The 16,119-nt window shown below is 46.5% G+C and overlaps 2 protein-coding genes across 3 annotated transcripts; both read right to left on the bottom strand.

Moving 5' to 3' along the window:
• Nucleotides 1–2,965: 2,965 nt before the first annotated feature.
• dhfr (dihydrofolate reductase) lies at nucleotides 2,966–6,587 on the bottom strand. Its single transcript, XM_040196031.2, has 6 exons — nucleotides 6,363–6,587; nucleotides 6,220–6,269; nucleotides 4,930–5,035; nucleotides 3,948–4,071; nucleotides 3,511–3,626; nucleotides 2,966–3,071 (listed from the first exon to the last, which is right to left on the bottom strand). Exons 1-6 carry the CDS (start codon nucleotides 6,452–6,454, stop codon nucleotides 2,990–2,992), a joined length of 570 nt encoding a protein of 189 aa, XP_040051965.2. The 5' UTR covers nucleotides 6,455–6,587; the 3' UTR covers nucleotides 2,966–2,989.
• A 387-nt stretch (nucleotides 6,588–6,974) lies between these two features.
• gtf2h2 (general transcription factor IIH, polypeptide 2) lies at nucleotides 6,975–15,741 on the bottom strand. 2 transcript variants are annotated; one of them, XM_040196028.2, is made up of 15 exons: nucleotides 15,311–15,741; nucleotides 14,534–14,594; nucleotides 13,319–13,396; nucleotides 13,068–13,104; nucleotides 12,635–12,721; nucleotides 12,508–12,558; nucleotides 10,170–10,224; nucleotides 9,804–9,909; nucleotides 9,593–9,683; nucleotides 9,286–9,481; nucleotides 8,378–8,441; nucleotides 8,169–8,272; nucleotides 7,966–8,068; nucleotides 7,845–7,884; nucleotides 6,975–7,394 (listed from the first exon to the last, which is right to left on the bottom strand). In XM_040196028.2, exons 2-15 carry the CDS (start codon nucleotides 14,587–14,589, stop codon nucleotides 7,284–7,286), a joined length of 1,179 nt encoding a protein of 392 aa, XP_040051962.1. In that variant the 5' UTR covers nucleotides 14,590–14,594; nucleotides 15,311–15,741; the 3' UTR covers nucleotides 6,975–7,283. The 2 variants fall into 2 exon arrangements, with proteins under 2 accessions (XP_040051962.1, XP_077943580.1); XM_078087454.1 differs by having other exon boundaries at nucleotides 7,966–8,272; nucleotides 15,311–15,488.
• Nucleotides 15,742–16,119: the final 378 nt, after the last annotated feature.

Below are 16,119 nucleotides of genomic sequence, written 5' to 3'. Positions count from 1 at the left end.
CTGATGTTCTCCCTCTATTCTCCCTCTAACTGGTATGTTGACGCTAGTCTAACTGGCTGTTCTGGTCGGTTGTCCCTATCTCGCTGGCCTTCCCGTTCTGAGACCTTTGTCTCACCGCTGATGTCTCCGCACTGTCTTGTTCTAAACCTTTGGACTCCTGTCTTTCCTTATCTATTCAACCTTGCCTGCTTGGCATCTCCCTATATCTGTCTACGGGCCTCTTTCTAGCTACTCCTTTTCCTCTGTTAAATTGTAACTCATCTACCTGGATATATAAATACAGCTATATCCCTACCTATATCGCCCGAAGTTGGCTGGGATGGACTCCAGCCCCCCCCGCGACCCTGTGTGCAGGATAAGCGGTTTGACAATGGATGGATGGATGGATCCCTACCTACACAATTCCATAGAAATGATTATAACATGAGTATGTGTTGGACAATAAGAAACATTTTCCCTCAACACTATATAATAAAAAGAAACGATAGGACGATAGAAACAGCCTTGCTCAGGGTGACGAATGACCTGCTGATGACAGCCGATGCTGGATCCCCCTCACTCCTCATCCTTCTGGACCTGACTGCTGCACTTGACACAGTGGATCCCACCATCCTGCTGGAGTGCGTCCACACCACCATTGGACTATCAGACTCTGCATTCAAGTGGTTTCAGTCCTACCTTTCTGGCAGAACTGAATACGTCTCACTGGGAAGATGCAAGACAGGACTGCTGTCTGTCTCCTGTGGTGTTCCGCAAGGGTCGGTCCTTGGCCCCATCCTCTTCATCACCTACATGCTCCCCTCGGCCGTGTCATCGGCAAACATGGAATGTCCTTTCATGTTATGCTGACGACACACAGCTCCACATCAAGGCTGCAACCAGGCCCCTCTGCAGCCGTGTCATGTCTCACCGCTTGTCTTGGAGAGATAAAGACGCGGATGAGCAACAACTTTCTCCAGTTGCAAATCCGAAGCCCTTCTTGCCGTCATCCTTCATTACCCATCTTTTGCAGACGTTTGTGGAGATCTCCCTCCATGAATCAGAGGCCATCCGCGCGTCCTTATAGTCCGCCAATGACGGCTTGTATAAGTGCTCATATTACGCATTTCTTCCGACAAAAGCTCTTCAATCTGATCCGTTCTCTCGTAAACATTCTTCCTTTTAATAATGGCCGTATTGTGCTATGAAACTGGAAATGTGAGACTCCGTAAAAGACGTAGTTAGCAGACCAATCGCAGCCTTGCGGGCTGCAGGAGGCTTGCGTAGCTTTTGACGCTAGTCTAGAAAACCCCTGCAGTTCGCCTACAGAGCCAACAGGTCTGTAGATGATGATGTCAACACGGCCCTCCACTACATCCTCCAGCATCTGGACTCCCCAGGAACCTACGCCAGGATCCTGTTTGTGGACTTCAGCTCTGCCTTCAACACCATCATCCCGTCTCTGCTGCAGGACAAACTCTCCCAGCTGCACGTGCCCGACTCCACCTGCAAGTGGATCAGAGACTTCCTGTCTGACAGGAAGCAGCATGTGAAAAAGGGGAAACATGTCTCAGCCTCTCGGACCATCAGCACCGGTTCCCCCCAAGGCTGCGTTCTTTCCCCTCTGCTCTTCTCCCTGTACACCAACAGCTGCACCTCCAGCTGTTCCAGGAGGAACAGAGCCCCACCCTCCCCCATCACCCTGTGAGACTCCCCCGTCACCCCCCATCACCCAGGACCTCAAGTGGGAGCTGAACATCAGCTCCAACACAAAGAAGGCTCAGCAGAGGTTGTTCTTCCTGAGGCAGCTGAAGAAATTCAACCCGCCAAAGACGATAATGGTCCACTTCTACACGGCCATCATGGAGTCCATCCTCTGCTCCTCCATCACCGTCTGGTACGCTGCAGCCACAGCCAAGGACAAGGGCAGGCTGCAGCGTGTCATCCGCTCTGCAGAGAGGGTGATCGGCTGCAATCTGCCGTCCCTGCAGGACTTGTTCGCTTCCAGGACCCTGAAGCAGCTAAAAAGATTGTAGCCGACCCCTCCCACCCCGGACAAAACCTGTTTGTGCCCCTTCCATCTGACAGGAGGCTGAGGTCCATCAGGACTAAGACCTCCCGCCACACCAACAGTTTCTTCCCGTCGGCAGTCGGGCTCATCAACAGAGACGGTCCCCCACTGACTGACTCATCCCACCGGTCACTCCCCTTCACACTGCACACGTCACTTTAACTGTAATTCATCACTCGTCACTTTATCACTTCTTCGCTAGTGCACTTTATTTTTTAACTTTTTAAATATTTTTAATTTTTAACTTTATTCTCTTGTTTTATACTAACCCATGGCCTTATTCTACTAACCCATTGCATTAGCATTTTATTTTATTGTATTACTTGTACACTGCTGTCTTGTTGTCTATTGTTTCTACTGTCGCGCACCAACCGCCAAGTCAAATTCTTCGTATGTTTGACATATTTTGGCAATAAATGTTTCCTGATTCCTGATCCTGAAAAATTGGTCGACACACGCAAGTAGGGGTGAAAAGGCACGATGTTATTGTTGGATTGTTAGCTCCACCCCCTACGTGGGGGGAGGTTATGTTTTAATTAGACCAGCTCGGTCACTGGACTCTTATTCAGGGAGACATTTTTTACTCGGTTAAGTTTTAATTTTATTTTTCCCAATGTTTTTAGTAGCTCTTACTTTATTTTAACTACATTTGGCTGATTTTTGTTTTGTCGCACTCTGAGATCCTGTTGATGAAGAGTTATAATTAAAATGTGTTTGCATTTGGATTTGAGCTGTTTGAATATTCTGAACTTCAAAGCCCACAGATTACAAAGTAGCCTATTCGGTAAATATCTAGACCTGTGGTATTGATGCCTGGAACTTTCCATATGGACTCACTCCCAATTTAAGACAACAGCTATTGGAATATTGAACAAAACATACATAACAAAAAAATAAATGGCTGAAGGTCCAGACTTTACATTGTGCTTGTTTTATTTATCATACATCTATGCTCTCATAGACTTCAAATCTGTACTGGACACCATTCTCCTCCTGGAGCTCTTCTGGTACTCCTGGAAACCTGAGGGAGAAGACGGCATTACCATGTTTTAAATAAAGGAGAAGTGTTTCATCTCACAGCTGTCACACGACTTTGAAACCATTGAAACATTGGACTTTGGTACCATCATTTTAAACGGGTTTGGAATTGCTAATAAGTTGCTGTGGGAACATGTTTTTTTATAATGTATATGGACACAACTTTAAGGGACAATTCAAGTTTATTGAAAGTTGGGTGTTTGTTTTCCTTGATATGGTTGGATGATGAGGCGGACTGTCTAATGTTTGCAGACCAACGACCTGCTTTGACCATCACCTAACTGCACAATAGTTCTCTGGAACAATGAGTGATTATTTGCAATATTTTAAGAACGCTCCCCTTCACATTCATCTCCAACTAAACTGGTTTGGATTATCAGCCTGATCCATTGAAATGGGCTGAACACGCGTGCTGATCTTACTCTGGCAGCAGACGATATCTGTCCGGACAGATTTCCGGGAGGAATGTGTCACACTCAAACTGCTTCAGGATCCGCGTGACAAACAGTCTCTTGGTCCCCGGGCTCTCCATCAGCTCCTGGGAAGCCCAAAGCAACCAAATCTGAATTACAGGTAGAAGGAAGTGGTCTGTAGGCGCAGGCGTGTGTCCATTCAGCGCATCCCGCAGGGGTTCATCACGGACGCCCGTGATTGCTGCGACCAATCGGACAGTAAAATGGAACACTGGGGGATTATTTAGATGTTATCATTGATCATTTGGAGTCAGATATTTAGTTATTCACTAAACAAATAAAGAATGTGGGAGACAAAGGTAAAACTTTTCTCTCTCTTGTTGTTTTTTACATATTTTAGAACATCCCTTGTGAGACTTGTGAGCAGTGGTCGGTCCCTGCAGTACCTTGTACAGAGAGCTGCCCCCTATCACCCAGACCTGGTCCGCCTGCTCTGCCAGCTCCGTGTCGACCAGCCTGAGGGCCGAGCTGAAGTCTGGTGCCAGGTGGTGTGCTCCTGCAGGGGGCGCTCTGGAGGACAACAAGTTCAGTCACCACAGTGAACAATACGAGACAAACGAACACTCGCGGATCAATAGTTCATCCAAAACACCTACGCTGCCCTCCCCTGCAGACCACAGTGGCTGTACTTTATGAAACAGTCCCTCCCTCATATTGTCCCTGAGCAAGACACCTGACCCCTAATTGCTCCCTGGGCAAAAAAAGCCATTGGCTAAAAATGTGATGTATGCCGCTTTGAATAAAAGCGTCAGCTAAATGACCTGTGATGTAACATTACTTTTGGCTGAAAATACATTTAAAATAACCGCAAAATGTTCTTTTCTCAGCCTGAAATAAAGTTTATTTTCCTTATCTCTACTTTATACGTTTTTCGGGTTTTAAGGCTTTTGTTTATTGTTGCTAGGCAACGTGAGCAGCGGAAGTAGAGCTGATGACGCGAGCAGGAAGTCCCCCCGTAGGGCACACGTCCCATTTCAGAGACCGCTGGGTTCAGCCTATGCGGTTGTTGAAGGTCTACGAAGGATGCAGCCTAGCGACTTTGAGTGTGACAGGTGTTGACGTCGGCTTCTTATGGGCAGGTATGTCGTAGCTCCGCCCCTCAGGGTATCAATAAAGACACGTGGTGTTAAAGAGCTTTAAGAGGTTGGAAAGCTAGAAAAGAGATAAACAGGTACAGTGTTTGGGGGAAGTGCTGTCTGAACACTAAAGACACACTATTGTCTTCCATTTTGATCAGAGGTCCCGTCTACAAACAATATATAACAATGTTTTCCCTTAATGGACTCCAGGTGAAGCCCTTTAATGAAGGTGCAGCGCATGGCGAGTGGAGCAGCAGGTGCGGCGCTGCTGACTGAGGAGGACACGTACTTGAGCTCCCTGCTGAGGACGATGTTGATCCGGTTGTTCAGCGGTCTGTTCTTCTCCGGGATGGAAAACCACGTTTTTCTCCCCATGATCACCACGTTCTGCTTGTCTGCAGGACGGCAAGTTTCCAATCGGTTAAATGTCACCCTGCAGCGCCGCGGAGGCCTTTCAAGAACAATTCTACTCAATATTGGCTTTTTCGTCACTGGAATGTTTGGTTCTATTCGGATGATTGTTTTCTAAAAGTCCAAAATGAGGAGGGGGGTATTTACATGGAATGTTATGGATATTTTTGGTTCTTAATTAGTTTTAATCAATTATTTGTTTACATTGTTTTAGTTATTTTTCAGAATAAAGGGAGTACTATCAGTGGCGTAGAGTTGCAGTCGTTTGGCATTAGTCGTTTGTAGTTAATCAGCACATCTGAACAAAACGTGTGTTAAAACATTTTAGTAGATCATGTAATGAATTACTCGCTGACGGCAGCGTTCTCCGATAACAGGTGCGATCCGGCTGGAAACGCTGAGCGTGAAGCACAGGTGTCCTCTGAATGCCTGGTTCAGTCCCCTTCGGCTCCATAAAGTGGGTCTTATCTTATTCACCGTGGGGGTGAATTACACAGCTAGTGCACCTACGTTGATGTCACACAACAGGGAGCCGCTTCTGCTACACATTCAGTCCCAGTGAACACGCATGTGTGAAATAGGACAACGTCCATTGACCCTTTGTGCCGTTCGTCACCGATCATTGACTAACTCGTTGATCTCATTCTGTCCTTACAGGTGATGACAACAATAAGAAGTTACTGAAACAACACAACTTCCCTATAAGAACAATCACCGGTGATTTGATTTCTCTTGACAGCGTTAAAGGTTTATGAACATTTGGCACAAACAAACGTCAACCAACGTTTCGGATACGTCACCAAGGCAGGTGATGCGTTCACAATGATCACGTGAGGGATTGAAGATGTCATTTTGCAGCCGTATTATTTATTTACACAGAAATAGATTTGAGCGAGACACAAGGACAACAAAGACACACACAAGTAAACGTTAATAAAGGCCCAAAACATGTAAACTATAGAAACGGAGCAAAGGCGTGATTACTGAATGGGCCGCAAGATTATGTACAACATCTGTATGTTTAAAATGTCTCCGTACGTTCACACATATGTTTGATGACGGTGACAGGAAGAGAACCAGCAGGTAGGTAGAAGGTGCCTCATAGGCCAGGCGGCTACGTCAGGTAACCAGGGGCACGTGACGACGCAAACCCCACAGGTCACGTTACCTTTCACGGAGGCCGTCGCCGTCATCCTCCGGAAGTGTTTGAATTCGTTACTGTAAAACAAGAACGCGTAATTAACGCATCTGCAAAGTTGACACACGCCGCTGCCGCCGCGCGCGCTTCAGTGGCTGACGTCACGGACCCACCTGAGTCTGACGGGATGCCAGGGCAGGTTTCCATGGCAACCGATGCCCAGGTCAGGACACACCGCCACGATGCCGTTGAGGACGCGGGACATGCTGCGCGGACTGGACGGCGTCCTCGTGCAACACGAGCTTTCTGGCGGGACTCGAATCGGCGCGCTTCTTCTTCTCTTCTTTTAAAGGCGGTAAACTCACCGCCTCAGAGTGGCGCAGCGCCACCCGCTGTGTGGAGGGTGAACCGAGAGCAATGAAAACTCATCGCTATGATCACAAGCTGAGGGAGCCAAACGTGCGCGTGTAATCATACAACATACAACACAATTAGGGTATCAACAACTACTTTGCAGTTCAATATTTTATATTTATTCCCACTTTAAAAAATCATATAACTACTGTATATATGTCAGTCCTCTCATCTGCTTGAAACGTGGTGCAATCCTCAAGAATGTCATCTTGTTAATCTTGAGCATCTAAACCAGGTAAACCATGCATGAAGACAGCACACGCCAGGTCCTTCATATATATATATATATACATGAAGATGAGGGCCATAGGCTCATATTGCCTCTGAGACCAAACACACATCTACTTAAATGAAAGTGCCACTTTGAAACATTTTACAAGTAACAAGAAGGGAAGAAAAAGGGTTTTATTCACAAACTGTAGTACAAAAGTGTGTGTAAACAATACACAGAAATGATTTCTGACAGAAATAAGTGTGTTGTGCTATTTCACAGCTGGGCGTGCAGCAGCTCGGAAGCAGTCCTCACAGCGGACAGAAGCTTTGGCCAAACTTTAATGACATACAGAGATTGTCCCATCGGGTATCAAGTCTTCAACACTTTTGAAATATGGTGCATTCCCTGTGTGCACCATGGGCATTCTATAAGACGGTGACCACGCAGTATAGTTAGCCTCATTGCTTCAGGGGTTGCTTGGGTTGTGAATACAGCAGGGGCAGCAGTGCAGCGAGTCATGGATGAAGAGATCACACTCCGAACAGAACACACCTCCACATATCGGACAGGTGAATATCTAGACACAGCGGGAGAGAGCAGATCAACATGGATAGATGGACTGAACTCATAATTGATTCAGGTAATTCATTATTCCACTCAATTTTAAAAGGAATGTGAATATATTTGCTAAACTAACCAGCAATGTCTCAACGCCGTTTAACATTGTAGAGCTAAAAAGAAGTTGTCAAAATCGAAGCAGCCAAGCGATGTTTAACACCAGATCCTACAATTCCTTTATCAACTCATTGGCTCATAAACTCCACACTGCTGGTTTGTAATGCACAAACGTCTGTTGCAGCTGGACAATAACTGGGCAGGTATCAAGGACATAGTTTTCCTCCCACATCCTCTTCTCTCATTTCATGTCGTCCCGCTCAGAATAAAAGGCATAGAACATCGTAAGAGGAGATCATCACACTGGGAAAAACTAAGGCACGTATCTTTGTACCTCCGCTGCTCCACTTACACTTTTGTCTTTCAGCTCCCCTTGACAAGCCTGACAGAACCTGAAACCAAATGACGGCAGGTTTAGCCACACAGCAGCACAGCGTCAGTGAACGACTGGGTGTGCGGATGAAGGGGGGCACCTGTCTACGTGGAGCCCCTCTGCAGGGCTCTCCGTGAAGGCTTGGAGGGGGAAAAGGTGGTGGAAGGATCTGGCCAGATGGGGCGCCGAAACCAGAGTCAAACCTTCGAGACAACGCGGCGGTCAGAGGCGCAGCACAAAGCAGGAACAGAACCGTATAAAAGTCTAGTCTAACCGTACAGTGACGCGCACACACACACGTACCACAGACTTTACACTCCACAGGAAGCTCGGTGTACTTGGCGTGGCATTGCGGACAGAAGTATCCTCCCAGAGACAGACCGGCACCACCGCTACTGTCCAGATGCCTGCAGCACGCAGCGGGAGCAGATTACATTACATGGCGCTTTTATCCAAAGCGACTTCCCATCAGCTGAGAGCCTGGAGGTCCAGATAGCAGCGCGTCGACTTACGCCATGCTGAATGAGGGCTTGGCGTCCTGGTCACTCAGGTAGGCGACGGTGTGCTGAGGAAAACCTGGACAAACAAGTGGGTGTGAGACCAGTATTCTGCTGATGTTTGTCGAATTCATTTTGGAGACCAACCAATCTAATCTAACGGCATTTTTATTTGAGATGGATTAACATGAACATCTAGACGGTGCCAGTATGGAAGGAGAGTATAAAGAATCAACGATGGGAAAAGATTTTGACAAGATAACAATTATCATCATGCAACACAGGGTTACACAGCAAAATGCAGTTGTTGCCTATTCGTTACCACTACTGAATTAAAGTGCATTTTGTGAATAAACATGACGATGAAGACGTCTGAGCATAAGAGGACATTCAGCACACTGGAAAGGGAGGATTTTAATGACGATGAAGACGTCTGAGCGGTTCTCCACTGCTGTTATTAACACATCCTCATGTGACATTTACTCAAATAGAACGTTTGGGATTGACACTTTACTCTTCTTTTGAATTCATTATTTACATTTCTGAAACGTGGACAGCGGCTCAGTGGGAGTTTTTAACAGACCACCAGAAGAAAACAGTGCTTTGTGTGGGACTATTTTCAGCACCGCACTGATCCACACGTTGGGCTTCAGTGAGGAAGTTGGAGGCAGATTATTCTACAGACATTTAACACACATTTAACCATTTAGCAAATGCATCCCGTTGCCCTCACAGTTCTATCTTCATGCTCATCCTACAGGGTCCCAACCAGCGCTGCCATGTCCCCTTTGTAGTTCTGTGTGACTGTTGGCCAGGCAATCGGGTCCAGCTCGCACACGGCGTCTCTCCGCTATGTTGTATCTCATGCTACCACTTTGCGTAGAAACAGAAGGGAAAGAAGCAGTCGGCGTCTGGGTACTGACCCATGCGTATCAGCGAGCACTCGGATGAGGAGCTGGCTGGGGGCGGTTTGACGTGCAGCATCAGCAGCTCTTTGAAGTGACTCTCATCCAGGATGACGTGGTAGGAGCCGCCCGTCTCCCGGGTCAATACCGTACACACCCTGACCTCCGCTGACAGGCCAATCACAGAGACCCTCACCTTCAGAGACTTCAGGGTCTGGAAGAGGAGGACCACAGTTACACGTCACGTCATCCGGTTTACATGGAGCCTCCTGAAACGTTCACATTTAGTTGCATTTAAATGTAAAATACAGAGTTTGTGATGCACCTTAATCAGCTCACAGATGTTGGCGGGGTCACATGTGGTGAGGCTGCTGAGGATTACCAGGATCTCCCGACTGGTGTGTCCAGGCATGTGCCTGCATGCAGAGACAGGAACAAGTTGAGTGACATCAAGTGATATTACAGAAATGACAACTATTCAAAATAAGAGAAATATGACTCATAATGGTAATAATTATAAGACGGCGAGGACCCACTTGAGTGTCTGTATGGCCAGGTGGAGAGAGTTGTAAAGGGACGGCTCGCCGATACACACAGTGTCCACTGCTTTCTTCAAGGCAACGATGTGTTTCTTTGGATTTCCTAGCGTCAAACAAAATACATCACATGATGTCAACGACTTGACCGTTGTATTGTTCCGCTTATGACGTAATGCCGGACTTTCACAGGCAGTTCACACAAGTGAACCGTGTGAACAGAGGCACCCTGCTCTGTTTAGACAAAGGCCCATTATTCTCTGTGGCAGAAAGACTGGTTTAAATGAAAAAAACAAAACATGGTCATTATTTGTGTTACTACTCTCCTTCTAGTACCCAAAGAGATGAGTCGAACATGGAGCTCACCTGCCAAGTCAGTCAGCTTCTCTGCTCTTTTATTCTTGGTGGTGATCAGGCCCAGCTGGAGGATCACAACAAACAATGCAGGAGTAAATAAGTGTATTTAACCATGAGGATACAAAAGAGCAAGAAACAACAGGTGTGTCTTTAGTCTGAAGATGTGAAGGCTCTCTGTGGTCCTGATGTCTTCAGAGACCTCCTTCCACCATTTAGGAGCAGGACAGCAAAGAGTGGAGATCTAGTGGAGTGTTTTGCTCTCAGTGAGGAGGAACAAGCAGTTTATCACATGCAGAGCGGAGAGTGTGGGTCGGGATGTCTGGTTGGACCAGGTCCTGGATGTAAGCTGGACCCCATCCATTCACAGCACGGTACGTGAGCACCAGTGTTTAGAACTGGATGAGCCACCGGTACCAGTGAGGAGAGCGGAGGAGTGGAGGAGTGAGGGAGAACTTAGGAAGGTTAAAGACCAGTGGAGCTGCTGCATTCTGGATGAGCTGCAGAGGTGGAATGGTGGTAGCAGGAGACCTGCAGGAGAGAGTTACAGTAGTCCAGGAGGGAGACGACAGGAGCCTGAATCAGTACCTGCGCTGCCTTCTGAGTGAGAAGAGGACGTGTTCTCCTGATGTTGTAGAGCGTGTATCTACAGGATCGTGATGTCATTGATGTTGGGAGTCAGGGAGAGTCGGCTGTCGGGTGTCACGCCGAGGTTCCTGCGGTCACAGTGGACGTTAACACGGAGTCGCCAAAGTTGACAGTCAAGTCCTGGGACGCAGAATCTTTTCCCGGAAAGAGAAGTAGTTCAGTCTTGTCAGGTCAATGCTTCATTGATGAAGAACAGGAAGTGGCAGACTTCTCCGGGAACCATCACCATATCGTGGTGGAGAGGTTTGTGTGCCCCCTGCATGGGGCTCCAGTAGGGGACTCCATGGTCCTCCTGGGAGACTTCAATGAGCACGTGGACAACGATGGAGATAGTGTATCTACAGGATCGTGTGAAGAGATCGGGTAAAGAGTGATCACCATCTGGGGGTGAGCTGGGTCACAGACTCATGGAAGACCTGACAAACCCAAGCGCGTAGTGCGGGTGAACTGGGAACATCTGGAGGAGGCCCCAGTCCAAAAGATTTTCAACTCACACCTCCGGCGGAGCTTCTCCCACATTCCTGTGAAGGTAGGGGACATTGAACCAGAGTGGTGTATGAGTGGGCTCGACTTTGGGCCATCCAATCCTTTTGTACGCCCAAAGCGAGAGCTGCGTTCGGGTGCTCGGCAGTAAGTCAGAGGCGTTTCTGGTGGGGGTCGGCCTTCGCCAGGGCTGCGCCTTGTCACCAATCTTGTTTGTGGCTTTCATGGACAGGATATCGAGGCGTAGTTGGGGGGGGGGGGGGGGGGGGGGTCTACAGTTCCGGGGGCTGCAGATTTCATCGCTGCTTTTTGCAGATGACGTGGTCCAGATCTTCTGTCTGTGACCTCCAACTCTCACTTGAGTGGTTTGTGGCAGAGTGTGAAGCGGTCGTGATGAGGATCAGCACCTCTAAAACCTTTAAAGAGCCCTCGATCTACCGGTCAATCTTCGTTCCTACCCTCACCTCTGGTCATGAAGGACGGGTCATGACCGGAAGAACTAGGTCACGGGTGCAAGCGGCCGAAATGGGTTTCCTCAGGAGAGTGGCTGGCGTCTCCCTTAGAAACAGGGCGAGAAGCTCAGCCATCCATGAGGAGCTCTGAGTAGAGCCGCTGCTCCTTGCTGTTGAAAGGAGACAGTTGAGGTGGTTTGGGCATCTGGTGAGGACGCCCCCTGGGCGCCTCCCTAGGGAGGTGTTCCAGGCACGGCCAGCTGGGAAGAGGCCCCAGGGGAAGACCCAGGACCAGGTGGAGAGATTATATCTCTGCACTGGCCTGGGAACACCTTGGGATCCCCCAGTCAGAGCTGGTAGATGTGGCCTGGGAAAGGGAAGTTCGGGGTCCCCTGCTGGAGCTGTTGCCCCCATTAACTTGAACTGAACATGAAATATTCTGGGAATGGATCCAATATCATAAGAACCTATTTACCATAAGCCAATCATACTAAAGCAATACTCAATGGCATCTTTTTTTCTGATTCACATATGGATCATTTAACAATTGGTCAAAAACCCCAAATGATGAAACCTTTGCATCACAAGTTATGAGGCAGGAACCTCGGCCAAAAGAGTCCTTCAGTGCAGCAATAGTGACGACACGATGGAGCAGACGGTTTCTCTGCTAGAGGCAGCAGAACAGATCTCGTTTAAACGAGAGCCGACGGGACCTTAAGTCACAGGTCAGGATCAAATCTGCACAGAACTCAATGACTGATACACACCTGGCTGATGGGGTTTTGGTCAAAGTAGTCCTCGACAAAGGTTTCCAGCAGCTGAGGAGGAGAGGGTGCATTAGAGCTGACCATGACGTATCGATGCTGGGGGGGGGGGGTCTGCTGCAGAACCTACCTTCAGGGAGGCGGTGAGGCGGTTCGGTTTCAGGTCATGGTCGTCCATAGTTCTTGAACAGTCGATCACCACGTGGAGGTGTCGCATCTAGAGAACAACATCCTTTAACCTCCTCAGGTTTTTAGTAACATTTTATTTTCATTGCTGAGTATGGCCAAAGTAGTCCCCGGTACAATGTTCTGATGCCAAAAAGAGTCAAACTGATCCGGGTCCCCAATGGGCCACATTCAAAACAACGGCCATTGCAGGCTGCAGTGTCTTTTATTACTCCAACAAGATGCAAATGATTTCTATGTTGTCCATCAAAACAAAACCATGACAGCATGTTGACCAAAGGTGTAAGTGGCCGTTCTATCATGTTTACCCATATAAAACAACAATGAGGTGCAGGATGAAGCCAATAAGTGAAGCACGAGGTTCACAACTCACTCACCATTCCAAGGCGCACTTGTCCGTGGCTCTCTGTGACCCTACGGGGTAAAACAAAGCACAGAACCTTGATATCGCTTTAGGGGAACTAACGGATTGCCTTCTGATTGAGCGGCACAGAGTCCAGCTGTACAACTTCCTCATGTCACGTTCACGTAACACAAGAGACTCGTCAAACGAAATGGAGTCTTGAGAATGATCAAATCAATGAGTCATGTGTCACGCGTGCTTATCAAACAATACAGGCACACAAACCTTTTCCTTTTGGACTGGAACAGGATCTCTTCTACTGTGGCTTTTAGGGAGCCAGATTCGTCCTCCTTCAGCACCTCCCTGGAGGAGAAGACACACGACCCACAGAGATCCATGAGCAACGCTCTTCACTTAGAACAATGAGGACTTGGGCTCAATGGTTAGTAAGCGCCATTCACCCTTTTTCTGTATATATAATATAATAATAATAATAATAATAGCACTCTTTTATTTTACTACGCACTGGTGTTAGTAAAAGTTATGAATATTTCCTTTCATTCATAGTGTTTAACTTGCCATCTATGTTATTATTTGTAATTGTTGTGTTGGTATTATGGCTGTTTTGGGGATATTTTGTCTCATATCTCCTCAGAGCAATGTGTGTGTGTGTGTTTGTTTGTTGCATTTGTAACTTCTGTGGTAGTTTGTCACAGTTACACAGTTACACTACCTCCAAGCAATACGCAACTGTAATACCATGTAGACCTTTTTGGGGTAGCCATGTTTTCCTTCTCTGTCTGGAATATTGGTAAAAATCCATAAAAAGTTTCAAACTAGAGATGTATTTCGTATGTCTCTTTGGCGTTGGTTAATTGTTCAGTTAATTATTGACATAGTTTTGTATAATTCAGAGTTAATAGATGAATAAATTCAGGCTTTTACCAAAGCCGGTTAAGACTGAATACAATCGCTACCTCACCTGACACAAAATGAGAAACCATCGGTACAATAACGGGACCTCCTATTAAAAAGTCTTAATTATATTATTGCTGAGATCCCAGGACTCTCAGACGTATTGCACAGTGACAGGTTCAGAACCCACCACGAGCTGTTAGGACCAATTAAAGGAAACAACATGGTTTATTTTGTATTTACTAGGAAACACTTTAATTAATCATAGCTTATTAGCGTAGCTCATTATTAGAAAGATGCAGTACCAAAATTGTCATTGAGAAAGTGTTACCGTGGTTACGCCATGTTTGAATGTGGAAGCCGTATGATGACGACACATTGACCAAAACACACTTCCAGACTGACCCAGATCAGACAGCCTCAAGCTTCTAATGATGGACACAAATGCTCCTGTTTCTGTGTCTGCTTTGTCCCTCTGCACTGCTCTTGTTTGTGTTGTATTTATGTGTGTATAAGGATGATGATCTCACACTTTTTGTTTGACTCATTATTGATTATATATCTTTATTGGTTGAATGGTCTTACCATGTCCTCTCATAGCCGCCTTCCCAGCGCTTGGTTCTCTCTGGTTCTTCATCCATTATGTCTGTCGGACAAACATGCAAGTAAAGTTACAGCTAAAGAATAGTGACAAACTTCAGCCTCACACTCATCCACAAGTCTTGTGCGCGGGCTGTCACACTTCATTGTGTTTGGCCATCGTAGTTTGTCTCATCCCTTTATTCCCCACAAGGTGATTTAATAGAATTCGGCACCCAGTGTCAACACTGAAAACATTATTGGACATTCTATAAACCTCTAGCTGTCCTGGTAAAGGTTTATCGAGCCGGATCGGTTTGGCGGTATGTATGTCGTTAGTTGTGCCGTAAAGCGTATTAGTCATTGATTCCACAGCAGGGACTGATCGCAGAAGTAACGATGCAAACAGAAAACATGAAAGCTGTGGGGGAAAAGCATCGCACAAAGCGGGTATTGATAACCAGCAAATAGTTGCGTGCGTTACATTAAAGCTCTGGCATTATGCATATCCTGCTAACGTGAATTCAACATTGTAGCTAGTTAGATATAACGTTGGTAGTCATTACCGTTACATTAGCTTCAACGTTTAACACAGCGAGCTAACGTTAGCTATCAATAATTGTAACGTTACGTTGTTTATGTATCGTTTATTCAATATGCTAATGAGGACCAAGTGAATGCATTATCGTGTTATTATTTATTATTGTTTGCGATAGAACTTTCAGTCATGAATAACGCACATAAATAATGGTAATGATAAACAATCCGTTGTATCTACAGTACCGGTTTAATGCAACACCAGACGGTGCAACGGAATATGTCCTCCGGAAAGAAACACGCGTTCAGAGCAAATGCCCGGTCCCTCTTCTTCTTCGTGTACTTTCTCTTCTTCTTCTTCTCTGGTTGAATGGCGGCTGGCTAACCAGTATAGAGAAACTGTACCGCCATCTACTGAATGAGCGAGACGCAGATAGATTTGTAGGGAGACAGTTAATCCTGTTGAAGCGAAGCATCTGTAAAAGTCTCTCGATGCTTCCCGTCTGCATGAAGACTTTCCAGCGCTGCGACCAAATCACGAGTGGTTACCATACTGGAATGATTATTTATATGACTAATGTTAGTCTAATTAACTCAGCTGTGTATATTAAGAGTTTCTATTGTTCGCTGAATCCAGACAACGTGTGGCCAGTCTCTGATTGTTTCCACCCTTCTGTAATAATGAATAACTTTTCACCACGATGTAACATAGATAGAGGGTTTGGCACCACATTGACCAGACAACAAAATCTACTCTATCTATCTATAGCATTACATATTGACAACCCTCTGTTCTCCTGGTCCCAGCACCCTCCGCTGCTTTTTGGGCTGGTGCTGATGATTAGATTCACTGCCACACTTTCAGAAGAAATGGAGGCTCTGGACCAAAAAATACTTGCTACTTTCAATAACAACGAGGCCTCTTCCAGAAATTGACCTGGTGGATACTTTAATAAACACTTTATCAATTGTATTTGCGCATTTTAATTATTATTAAAAAGTCTTTATCCTTTTATGTGTGACGTATGATAAGCGTTCACTTCGATGAAAAGGCA

The sequence above is a fragment of the Gasterosteus aculeatus genome, chromosome 13, assembly GCF_964276395.1.
Source record: "Gasterosteus aculeatus chromosome 13, fGasAcu3.hap1.1, whole genome shotgun sequence".
NCBI classification, from domain to species: Eukaryota; Metazoa; Chordata; class Actinopteri; order Perciformes; family Gasterosteidae; genus Gasterosteus; species Gasterosteus aculeatus.
This window is presented reverse-complemented; position numbering and strand designations above follow the sequence as displayed.

What these genes read in the sequence shown, in the direction of transcription:
- gtf2h2 (XM_078087454.1), bottom strand. Translation starts at nt 14,589, where the DNA reads ATGGATGAAGAACCAGAGAGAACCAAGCGCTGGGAAGGCGGCTATGAG. An exon ending in GGCGGCTATGAGAGGACATG is followed by an intron (nt 13,397 to 14,533) that starts GTAAGACCATTC and finishes CTTCTCCTCCAG; the next exon opens with GGAGGTGCTGAAGGAGGACG. An exon ending in CTGGCCATACAGACACTCAA is followed by an intron (nt 9,684 to 9,803) that starts GTGGGTCCTCGC and finishes CTCTGCATGCAG; the next exon opens with GCACATGCCTGGACACACCA.
- dhfr (XM_040196031.2), bottom strand. Translation starts at nt 6,454, where the DNA reads ATGTCCCGCGTCCTCAACGGCATCGTGGCGGTGTGTCCTGACCTGGGC. An exon ending in GGCGACGGCCTCCGTGAAAG is followed by an intron (nt 5,036 to 6,219) that starts GTAACGTGACCT and finishes GCCGTCCTGCAG; the next exon opens with ACAAGCAGAACGTGGTGATC. An exon ending in AGATATCGTCTGCTGCCAGA is followed by an intron (nt 3,072 to 3,510) that starts GTAAGATCAGCA and finishes CTTCTCCCTCAG; the next exon opens with GTTTCCAGGAGTACCAGAAG.